Here is an 11,791-nt window from a genome sequence, read left to right as displayed (position 1 = left end):
CAGACGTATAGATAGCCCAGGAAGAGAATGCTTACGTAATAAGTTTTTGTTTCATTTTCTCTTTTGTTGCTCTGTTGAGATCAAGAAGTTAGGTGATTCCACTACATTCCCATTTAAAGAGGCTTCTGTGGACTGACCAGATTATTGATGATAACATAATAATATACCTGCCAACTCTCACGCATTATGCGTGAGTCTCACGCTTGCTGACTAAAGACATCGATCTCACGCATCAAGGCCAATTTCTCACGTCTGACTCACAAATCTGGATGAGTTGTTCTAAAAATACTTCATTTCATTTCAGATTTGTTATGTATTATTTCTTTGCTCTTTATAACAATCGCAAAAGCTTTCAAATGTCTACAATCCGTTTGAATCGGAAGTGTTCAAAGGTCGTCGGAATATCTTCAGACATGGTCGGCAACGTTCGGAAGTCTACAGAAAATCATCGGAAATCTTCGGAAGTGGCTCGAACCCTTTTCGGAAATCCCAGTCGTGACGAGACAAAAATCTCACGCGTTTGACTCGGAAAAAGTTGGCAGGTATATAATAATATTTTAACATACTTCTAATACCAAGCAGACAGTCTCTAGATCTTGTCATTCCTCGTCATGAAAGCACATTTTTAACCTGCTAATCTTTTCACAGCTTTTGGAAGTCAGAACACAGGAACACAGTTTGGTACAGGTTCAGGTTGGTTTTTGGACGTTGTGGATTACATGCAGTCGCTTGTTAACCTGCTTGATTGCTTATTCATTGCACCCAGACACTAAATCATTATCAGTGCATTGGATATTAGACATTCACTTAATCATTCATTTGGTGCTTATAATAATAACAATACTGACTGCACACGTAAACCATCATTGTCATGCATTCATTTTATTCAATCATTGGATCACTTATTTGAATCAGCCAGTTGATTGCCATAATCTGTACTTGGAGGTCATTGGTACAATGTATTTATGCAGCAGTTACATCAGGTTTACCATGACATGCACATTCCTCTTTTTCTGCCTGTGTCAATGGCTAACACTGCTTTTGTTCCATCTTGTACTGTTTCTTCCTTTGAACATTCTCGTACAGGTCATCCATCATTCCTCTTTTGCCTTCTTTAATTCAAGACAGTTCTGATTCATTTTATTTTTTTGTTCACCTTTTCCCTGGGGCCTTGAGTCCCTCACTTCTCCGCAGAGGTTTGATGAGGTGTCTGCATGGATCTGCTGCGCAGTGTGAGTGCAGCAACAACTGACATGACATTGGTCTCATACTTATCCTCTCTCATTCCTTTGTACCTACATGTACATGTGCAATCACTCTCTCTCCAAATCTTCATTTGAGCTCTGCAGAGAAAAGATAGTCAGTCCTGTACTCATGAATTAATCACTGTTCTTGAGGATCACTGAGATTTTTATTAAAACATGTACGCCTTGTTTACTGTTTATCTAAATTTTTCTGAAAATTCTGGCTGGAGTGTAAATGGAACACAACTTCTTGGGTTGTCCCAGTGGAAAATTTCCAGGACAAACAGAACTTTTGAAAAGTAGTCCCAGTTTCCCGGTTGGGATGTTCAAGATGGATTTTTTGTGTTTCATTTACATGCCACTTCAAGCGCTTTTGGTATCATAGTTTAATTTGCATGTTACTGAAAGCTGTAGTAAAGATGTTTATGATGTTCACTTCTTGACCATCTTGGTGCCCAGCTCTAGGCTCAAGCCTGTTTGGTAACAAGACCCAGACAGCATTCGGCAGTTCATTTAGCCAGCCACAAAGTTCAGGGACCACTGGACTGTTTGGAAGCACAGCTACAAACACTGGGGGAAGTTTGTTTGGAGGATCAACAAGTGGAAGCCTCTTTGGACAGCAACCAACCACACAATGTAAGTCGTGCAGTAATACAAGGCAGTTTATATACACACATTTGGTACCAGACTTGAGATTACCTGAAAAAAAAAATTGCATGTAGTTTTTATCAAATATTGTTTAAGAGGATGAGCCAATATACTGTAGAAATTAATATTGTCAATGTCAGTTTTTGTCTGGAAAAACAAAACAAAACAAAACACATACCCACAAGCAGTTTTTATTTTGTAATACTGTTTGTTGCTGCAAATCTTATAGTGGGAAATTTCTGATCATTTTTTTTTTATATATTAGTTCAAACATTGGCCATTTGAATAGAGGCCATTCTGTAAAGCAGCGGAAGACCTTTTCGAACATGTTACTGATATGCTACTGCTTTGCACATCTCTGACCTTCTTTGTGTACCATAACTGATTGTAAACAACCGGGCAAAATTGATTTTAAAATTTTTTCGATAATAGTTAATTGCTTTCTTCAAACAGCTACATTTGGAAGTTTTGGGACAACTGGAACCAGTTTATTTGGCAACACAGCAAAAAGTACCACAGGTACAAGTGTTTTCCAGACACCTGGACAAACTTCCACTTTTGGGACGACAACATCAACTGGATTTGGAACAACTGGTAAGGTGTTAGTCATTGTGGTTTGAAATGATACATGTAGCGTAGCTCAAGATAAATCGATTATTTGTCTCATGATTGTGCCACATTAAATAACTGTAGGTATGGATTTGAATCCATGCCTTATTGTTAACATTTTTCCCAATTTAACTTTGGTCATGGTTTTTGTTGACACTGTACAACTTTATTTTATAAGGGTTCACTGTTGGTTTTCTCATTAGGCCATGCAAGAGATGTTCAGAGTCAAGTCCCTTCCCCATTCCACCATGCCTCTCCCTTGATTACATTGTAACTGATCACTTTGTTTATTTTAGGCTCCAGTTTGTTTGGCAGTACTGCAAACAAGGGTACAAGCCTGTTTGGAACAGGCCAACAGACCTCTACGCTGTTTGGACAGTCTGGTACTACTTCAGGTTTTCAAGGTAATAACAAATTTGCACTAAAGCATAATATGGTGCCATGGGAGCATAACCTTTCTTAGTATCATACTGTGGTGAAAATTATAATAAATAACATTTCATAAGTTACATCAATTTGACCTAAAAGTTTTGAGCTTGATCAAGAGAAGGACAGAGCTTAGTGTACAGTGCAATAAGTCGCATCAAGCGACTTGAATCCCATTCAAGTCTTTTGGAGCTGCATAAGTTGCTGCTGACATAACCGTGATGGGCATTCACTTATCCTTTCATCTGCAGTTCAAATAATATTATACTGTATGCATTTCATAAACTAGTGTTGTTGTTGTTGCAGGATTATCCTCATCTGGCAATGCAGGCACTGGAACAACTGTCAAGTTTACTGTAAGTCTTCCATTTTTTTTATTTTAAATGGTTTGTTTGTGGTCTTAACGGAATCATCCAGCTAAATTTGAGTACTGTTTATTTCTGTTCAGGTTGTTACAGGAACTGATCCCATGGTTAAGAATGGCATCACCACCAACATCAATATCAGACATCAGTGTATTACTGTGATGACAAATTATGAGAACAAGAGCATTGAGGTAATATAATGTAATTCAAATAACACCAGAAACATCCAACGCAGTGTTTTTTGAAGGTTGTTTAGAAACAGATCACCCCAAACCAAATTAGAATGTATCTCTAAGAGTTAAAGTGCCTTAGGTATTCTAGTATTCTCTCAAAGGTGTGAATGTGGTCAAAGTTTCATCAACAACTGCAACACTATGTGGAGGTTGGGTTCCTTGATGTTCAGAGGCTTCCACCTGAGACCAGCCAGTCCCTAGACTGAGTACCACTGCTATGCATGCAACCCAGCCTTGAGTCTCCACACTAGGCCTTCAGGCACCCATCACACTGACTAAGCAGCAGAAAAAAGAGGGAAGGAGAGGGGAGGGGGTGAACAAAGACTCCCAAGAATCCAGCCGATGGCTGACAAAGCAGCCACTGAACAAAGCTTCAATGTACCTGTTAAGACCCATGTGAGCCCTTCTCCAAGGGCTTGAGTCACTGCCTGTTAAACAGCACAGAAACTGCTCTTTGCTGTTCATTTAGAATTGAAGGAAGTTCAAACTCATGTTGTTGTTTGTGTCTTTTCTGTTATATACACTCCCATGGTCTCTTAAAAAGTCACTTTGTTTTGATCCTAAATCCTGTTCATCATCTACCTTAACCTTGTCTGAGTGTATAAATTAGCCCTGGCAGACAAAATTACTGTAAGCATCCATGGTGATAAACAAGGCTGTAGTGAAAGGAATCGAATGTTACATTTAGTAGTTACATGTATGGATTACTGTCTTACTTGGCACTATACATTACTGTTCCCCTCCCCCCCCCCCCTCCTTCCTCCCTAGTGCCTCTCTCACCCAGTCTTGGTACATACCTTGGCGTGGGCTCAAGATTTAATTTTTGTTTGTCTTAAACAGGAGCTGAGAATTGAAGATTATGAAGCTGGTCGTAAAACTGGAGCTACTGGTTCAACTGGTTTTACTGGTTTGTCTACAAGCACAAGCTCAGCAGCAGGAGGTCTGTTTGGAAATACAACGACAGGATTTGGATCAACCACAACCTTTGGACAGAAACCAACAACTGGCTTTGGAACATCAGGTATTGAATTATCTCTGTTACAAACATAACATTCTTAATATTTTATGTTAGAGTATTGTACAAATTAAAGTAATTTGTGTTAGCTTTGGCTGAAGTGATTTAGATTTCATGACCAAATTTGTACTTTGCTCATTTTTTGACCAATCGTCCAATATTTGTCAAACTGTGTGGTATTTGTTCCTCAGCACTTTGCAACAGTTACATGAGTTCATTGCTTTGTTTGCATATGATTGGATATCAACAGTGATTATGTTTTGTTGGCTCTTAACTACACTCAACTGAAAACTGCTCTTATGCTCTTGTATCAATAATAATGTAATAATATTTTCTCCATGGCCTTTTCAGGAAGCTTGTTTGGTAATACCACCACTCCTTCCTTGTTTGGCCAACAACAGCAACAGCAGACGACAGGAACACTGTTTGGCCAGAAACCAGCTGGCTTGTTTGGTACACCAACGTCAAGCACGACATCAACTGGGTTTGGTACAACAGGATTTGGTGCGGGAACAACCCCAGGTCTTTTTGGACAAAGTTCTTCTGGACAGACAGTAAGCTACCTTGCATTTGTTTTAATCATACTTTGGTGCAATATATTTTGAGGCCATTTGTTTCTCAATCTCCTGGTGACTGGGGTAGTCTCATACACAGGACTTAAATCCTTTTGACTGAATCCACTGTTCTTGGCTGCAATGATACCAGCTATCTGTTGAGCTTTGTACCAAGTTCTTAGTAAAACTAAAGGTCTGCTATCGAGGCACCCTTCAGTCTGTGGCATACAAATCCTTCCTGGACACTCAGTCTCATGGTCCTTCACTTTTAGCTCCTATGAGCAGAGACTTCTCCTAACCTGTCGTTCCAATGTGATCGCAAGAGACTCCACTTACTGTGGTCCAGTAGTAACAAGGAGTGTCATGGTAAAAGCTGCTGGTAGTCAATGGATTGTTGAAATGTTTCTTGGTTTCCGTTGTTTTCAGACCAGTCTGTTTGGCACACAGACAACAACTGCTTCCACTGGTTTGTTTGGAGCTCAAAACACAGGCTTTGGCCAGACCCAGACTGGGACGGGACTTTTTGGACAGACGGGGTTTGGACAGACGCAACAACAGGTTTGTGCACAGCTTTGTTTTGGAATGGTTCAAAAGACAAGTTTTGGGGTGGTGTGAAAATGGTGACTGCCCTTTCTTCCCACGGTTGTAATGTTGCCTGAGTTTGAATCCTGACCTCAATACCATAAAGCCGTCATTACACGTTGAAACTTTTGGCTGAAACTTGTGTGCAATGGCGCTGCGAAACAAGTTTCACAAAGTGGTTTTACATGGTGAAACTTTCGTTTTTTCACCACTGTGACCTTTGCGAGCTGTTGCAGAAGTAGAAAGCTGTTCTACTTTTCGTGAAACTTGTCTCGCAACAGAAGTTCGAAAAAGTTTCATGAAACTGACCATGTTACACTGTGCAACGCCTGCTGGAACTTGTTTCGCAGTGCCGTTGCACACAAGTTTGAGCTAAAAGTTTCAACGTGTAACGGCGGCTTAAGAGCCAGGGTGAATTGTTGTTGGTTCCCCTACGGCTTTGATTTATTCCCTGAGTACTTTCACTCGCTCGTATTCCTTCCTCTGTACAAGCAAATATTTTAAAATTCTATTTTGACCCAGAAGCCAGTGGCCAGAGGTTTGTAATTCATCAATTGAAAATAATAATTTTTATTATTGTTGTCAAGATCATCCTTGCTAAATAAAGCAGGTTTATTTCATATTTATGTATTTATTCATTCATTTAATTTATTTTAATAATGAAGTTTATTTTTACTTGTTTTTATTTATTTTAGTGCAGCATCTACATATATTAAACCTGATCAAACTTATTCTTGTTTCATGAAACTCTTCTTGAAATGCATTTTGGAACTGCTGTGGGACAAGATTGTATCAGTATGTTTCAACAACACTTTAATCATTTTATTTCTTGTTAGCAGTCATCACTCTTTGGAGCCAAGCCATTTGGAAGTAAGGGTGTTTTTATGTTGTACAGTACACTTAGTGTGTGAAGAGAATAAAATGTAATTTCCAATAGTGACAGTCTGAAGTTTCCGCTTTTTGTCCATTAAATCAACTAAAGTTAATTCAAACTCACAAATCCAACACAAAATTAATTAAAGCCAAGGACTTGTGAAATGTACATGCTTTTTCTGAATAATTATAGACTGAGGAAAATTTATTTTAAAAATGTACTAAGCGGTAAGTATGAGTTATTAGTAAATTAAATATGCTTCATTCATGTCCTTCACACGTGCTTTGTAGATATGCAGTTCTGGTAAAAATTTAGGAAAGTTGTTGAAACAACTGTTCTGGAATATAGAGTTGCCTTTGACTTTTTTTGCACCTGAAAAACATTTTTTTTTTCCATATTTCTAAATAGGTTGTATTCAATTAGGAGTTGATTTGTGTGCAGTTTTACATGTACATTTAAATAGAGTTAACTGAAACCTTTTCCAAAAAAAATTGCAATGTACAGTGGTGAAAATTTGTTTGATAGCCATGAAATAACAAAAATTTTCGTCTTTTAGCTACTTTGGGCACTGGAACAACTGGCAGTTTATTTGGACAGCAGAACAAACCCCAGACAGGATTCAACTTTGGAGCCAGCACTGGGGCGCTAGGAACAACTGGGTTTGGTGCAGCGACAAGCACAGCAGGAAGCCTGTTTGGTACCAAGCCAACTGGGTTTGGAACAGGGACGGCATTTGGTGGAGGTGCTGGTACAGGGCTGTTTGGTACCACAGGGACACTAGGGACAGCCACAGGATTAGCCACAGGGACCCTTGGAACTGGTCAGTTACCAGCATGATTCTTCTTTTGTTTCTTTCATGGCTGTCATTATGCTTTCGAAAAGCCAGCTCCATAAGGAAACTAGCTCAAACTCCAAGTAACCAGCTGCAGTGTACTATACATGTAGATACCATCTTCATTGTTGAATGGGTCACCCCGGTTTATAAAGTTTCTACAGAACTAATAATAATAATTTATTGAACTTCTATCATGCAATTATCAATGCTAAAATTTTACAATTACAAACTTAATGTCCATATATCTACAAAACTATTATAATCTTACACTACAAAGCATTCATTAAAGAATTACGTAAAATATCTACATTTTAGTATAAAAGGTAACACAATGATAAGTTAAAATATGTATATAATTAACAATTATTTCAGGAGCAGGCGTTGGATATGAGATGATAGAAAGCCAACGAGGCACATAGCGCATATCCAACAAGCATGAGTGGAATAATTGTTTTATTAAAAACAATCAAGAAATATTGCTAGATCTTGCTGATTTGGTTTGCAAGAACAACCAGAAGACAATTTTATGGTCGCCATTTCTCAGGCATGGTGTAATGGCTCATATACCATGGCCGCTAAACCAATCAAATCTCTGAAATTGCATTATGCAAGAACTACAGAAACTGTTTTTTTTTTTTATTGCTGAGTGTTGTCTTCTATCAAAGAGTCAGACAATCTGTTTCTTGTAGTGTAGATGATAACCATGTGTGTAAATTTGTTGTTTTATTTCCAGGTGCTTTTGGTTCTCTGGGCACTCAACAAACTACTGGTCTTGGAATAAGCACACTTGGAAGGTACAAAATCTCACTATTCCTGTGCATTTCTGAAATTGTGGTGTTCAGGTTGTTAGTCTATTAGACATTCAATCTAAAGATTAGTGTTTAAGCCTTGTTTCTGCCATTGTGTATTTCATCTACCAGGAAATGGCATGTCCTCTGTGCAAGGCTTTTGTTCCTGGGCAGTGGCATATCTTAAAACAGTTCTAATGATCAAGCTCACAGACAACACTCTTGAAAGACTCATGAGTTGCGGCTGACACCAGATCTGTGGGCAAATTGCTCTACTGTTTGACTTGTGAATTTTGCATCGCAATGGCTGATGAACACCACGACCCCCTCTCAAACAAGAAAAAATAGCTGGGTAGCAGCAGACTGTTAGCCAAGAGAATTTTAACAAAATGCAATGCAGTAGAATCCCGTGATCCTGGGAGGAACGATAAATAATTCCAGTACTCTTTTTCGTCTTGTGCTGCAAATAATGTTATGGTTTTTCACACTCTATGGTTATGCCAGTGATAGCAATCTTGCTTTTACTGTAATTACTACCCTCTGTACTTTTTTTTGTTTTTTTTGCTGCAGCCAAAATACAGCTCTGAACACCTTACAACAACAACAACAGCAACAGCTTCTGGAGCAACAGCTGCAAATTTTGGCCAACTCTCCATTTGGTGACTCACCGCTCTTCAGAAATTCACTTGTGGTAAGTGTATAATTTTATTAGGCTTCTTTTTTACGTTAAACTCCTGCCTAGAGGACTCCTTGTGGTATACAACAAGTGTTGGTTTAAAAGTGAAGTTGTATTTGTTACAATAAAATAAAATATTTTTTTGCAGGAGAAGGCCAGGACAGAGAGAGCATCCAGTTCTACTTCAAGTACCACACAGAAGGTGTCCACCACTCCGTCACATTATAAGGTTAGTGGAATTGAAAATTATTTTGAAATTATCATTGGAAAGCTTGGATGCTTTCAAAGTTATTTTTTACGTAGTCCTCAGATTTTTCCGCTAATGCATCCACCTTGACAGCACCAGTTCTTTGTATATTTTAGTAATTTCATTATTAATATATTATATATATATATTTTTGCTAGGTTTCTCCTCGTCCTGCTGCCAGAATTAAACCAAGGCCAATAAATAACCACACCATGAATAAGGTTTGCCTTTTTTGTCTCATTCTGTGAAGATTATATCCTCAATATTTTCTATGGTTTCTTTGTGTCTATAGATCTACATTCAGGTAGTCTGAATCAAGACAGAGAAATTAGATTGTCAAAGTTTTCCATGTACTTTCTGTGCAATAACATATGATAAATATCCACGTGAACAGTTCCCACAAAAACTAGTGCTGACCTTTTTTTGTCATCTGTTGTTATACCTGTGTTGTGTTTGTTTAAACAGTCGAAACTGTTTGAAGGATTGGAAGAAGATTCTGGCTTGAGTCCTGACACATTTGTACCAAGGAAGAACATAAAGAAGCTTGTTATCAAGAACAAGTCTGTCGGGGAGGTATGTCTGGAATCTTTGAAGTTAAAAGAGCATGCACAATTATTACAGTTTGTATTATTTTGTCACTCAGATTTAGTTAGTGAAAGTACCTTGTATATTTAATGACCTACATTTTAAGAGACCTTCTTCTTTAATATCAAGTGAATAGTGTTACTATGTCACCATTTAATGGTGTGGTTCTTGCTGTTGAAATGATTCGTCGGTTAATTAATTTAAAAAGTTATTGCTTTTTGAAGACTTGTCAACCTTTGTGTGGTCAGTCACTTTTTGACAGGATTCCAAGGTCTGTTCATTGTTAGGTTGTTGTTTAATTTTGTCACTTCTCTCCCATTGTTTGTTCTGTTTGTTGTGTTTGTTAAGGTGCTGAAAAAAGTCGTTTGTTCAGTGCAGCCTGAGGATGACATAACATGCAGTGATTTGTAAAGATGTTTTAGCCCAAATGTTGTGTCAATTTGATTCACAATGATGATTTTTAGCGTGACATTGTTGTGTGAAAAGTTGATTCATTGCAACATGTCTGAAGTGAGCTGGAGAGACTTGTATCTGATATTGTGAAAATAACACTGAAAATCATCCGCACGCCCATGCCACATGACATAAACTTTTCTCCCAAAATTGTTGTCCTCAATAGTTGTTGTTGTGAACTGTTGCATGTACTGAAACATCCCTTAACTATACAGACAGTGAATCCTTTGATTGCACACTCTGAAAGGATTGCTGAGTGCCAATGTTAGCTTGTTTGAAATGTAATAATTTTGAAGGAATTAAAACAGTGTACTATTTGGTAAATGCTCTATGATTCTTTCTGCAGGATTCATCCATGTCAGTAGTTGACACAACCAGGGTCAAACTTCACTCCTTGGAGGGAGATGATGACCAGTCAGTGACAAGCTCCACTTTCCCTCCCTCCCCTCCCTCATCACAACACATGTCACCTTTGAGGAGCTCCACTGTTTCTAACAGGGAGGGAGATGGTAAAGATGCTGATGACAGGGTTAATACCAGCGACAGTGCCAGTCCGATTGGAGTGAGATTTTCCCAAGCTCCACCAAGAGAGCCCTTGGATACAACCATTGCCGACTTGAATGTCCGCCGTGTTACAAGGCGAGAAGATGATCAGGAAAGTGTGCAGTCGTCACAGGTCACAGAGGATGATTCTTCTGAGAGTGGGCTAAGAGAACCTTGTGGTATAATTTTGAAAAGGTGAGAATTTGGCTAATTAGACTTGCCAAACTCAGGTTTGTGTATGGTTGGTTGTGTTTGGAGACATTGTTAAATTAAATTACATCTTACACTCACCTAGTGGTTGTTATTCCTGCGGACTAAAGGTTTTAGTGATGAAGGCTGTTGCCTGAGAAATATTTCACGGAGCCCCAAGAATTTAGGAGCCCAGGCCAACATGTGAAGTGTTAGGTGTTACTGCAAAATATTTAGGCGCCCAGAGCAATTTCTTGTGCACCCCAGGCTACAGGGCTCCTGTTATTTAGCAACCTTGATAATAAAAGAGATTTGACTTGTGAGATATTTAATCATGTATTTATTTGTGCAAAAGTTAATGTACAGCTGTAAGTATCAAACAATTTTAAAGGACATTGAACAATGGGAAAAAGAGGATTGTGAAATGGTACAAAAAGGGAGTTTGAGGGGTGTAATTTCCCCAAAACATTTAACCCTGGCAAATAGGGGGTAAAATGCAGCTGTTTACATAAGTCCTTTGGGGTATTTCTTCTGAAATACAATATACACAAATTATTCACTCAAATGAAAATTGAAACAGCATCCAAGCTTAGTGGTTATGACCAGGAGGAAATGTTTTGCTGCAATGTTTGGTTGTTTGAAGCATGATAATAAGGCAAACCAGTCAAACATTTTTACACATTTTTGACAACCTCTACATTCAATGAGACAAACTAAATGGTTGTTCAAACTTGGAATTTTGAGTTAATATTAAAAATTTTGAACAACTGGTCCAAAGGCAGTACAGTCGGTGCAATACTTGATTTCCTTTCTAATAATAATAATAATAATAATAATAATAATAATAATAATAATAATAATAATAATAATAATAATAATAATAATAATAATAATAATCATAATAATAATTTATTCACTTATATTG

General features: G+C 38.1%; 1 protein-coding gene across 3 annotated transcripts in view; it reads left to right on the top strand.

Moving 5' to 3' along the window:
* Window positions 1-11,791, top strand: part of LOC146463321 (nuclear pore complex protein Nup98-Nup96-like) — a 31,074-nt gene that overhangs the window by 873 nt on the left and 18,410 nt on the right. Inside the window, exons 2-18 of one of the 3 annotated variants that reach the window (XM_085084629.1) lie at window positions 649-693; window positions 1,704-1,880; window positions 2,346-2,486; window positions 2,798-2,905; window positions 3,234-3,283; window positions 3,376-3,483; window positions 4,366-4,546; window positions 4,892-5,094; window positions 5,521-5,652; window positions 6,516-6,546; window positions 7,107-7,370; window positions 8,119-8,179; window positions 8,744-8,864; window positions 8,998-9,078; window positions 9,255-9,317; window positions 9,562-9,669; window positions 10,481-10,872. In XM_085084629.1, coding sequence (XP_084940755.1) covers window positions 649-693; window positions 1,704-1,880; window positions 2,346-2,486; window positions 2,798-2,905; window positions 3,234-3,283; window positions 3,376-3,483; window positions 4,366-4,546; window positions 4,892-5,094; window positions 5,521-5,652; window positions 6,516-6,546; window positions 7,107-7,370; window positions 8,119-8,179; window positions 8,744-8,864; window positions 8,998-9,078; window positions 9,255-9,317; window positions 9,562-9,669; window positions 10,481-10,872 — 2,266 coding nt within the window. The remainder of the gene's footprint in view (window positions 1-648; window positions 694-1,703; window positions 1,881-2,345; window positions 2,487-2,797; window positions 2,906-3,233; window positions 3,284-3,375; window positions 3,484-4,365; window positions 4,547-4,891; window positions 5,095-5,520; window positions 5,653-6,515; window positions 6,547-7,106; window positions 7,371-8,118; window positions 8,180-8,743; window positions 8,865-8,997; window positions 9,079-9,254; window positions 9,318-9,561; window positions 9,670-10,480; window positions 10,873-11,791) is intronic. The other 2 variants (XM_085084630.1, XM_085084631.1) reach the window with 2 other exon arrangements.

The sequence above is a fragment of the Pavona decussata genome, unplaced genomic scaffold (genome assembly GCF_977016875.1).
Source record: "Pavona decussata unplaced genomic scaffold, jaPavDecu1.1 SCAFFOLD_179, whole genome shotgun sequence".
NCBI classification, from domain to species: Eukaryota; Metazoa; Cnidaria; class Anthozoa; order Scleractinia; family Agariciidae; genus Pavona; species Pavona decussata.
This window is presented reverse-complemented; position numbering and strand designations above follow the sequence as displayed.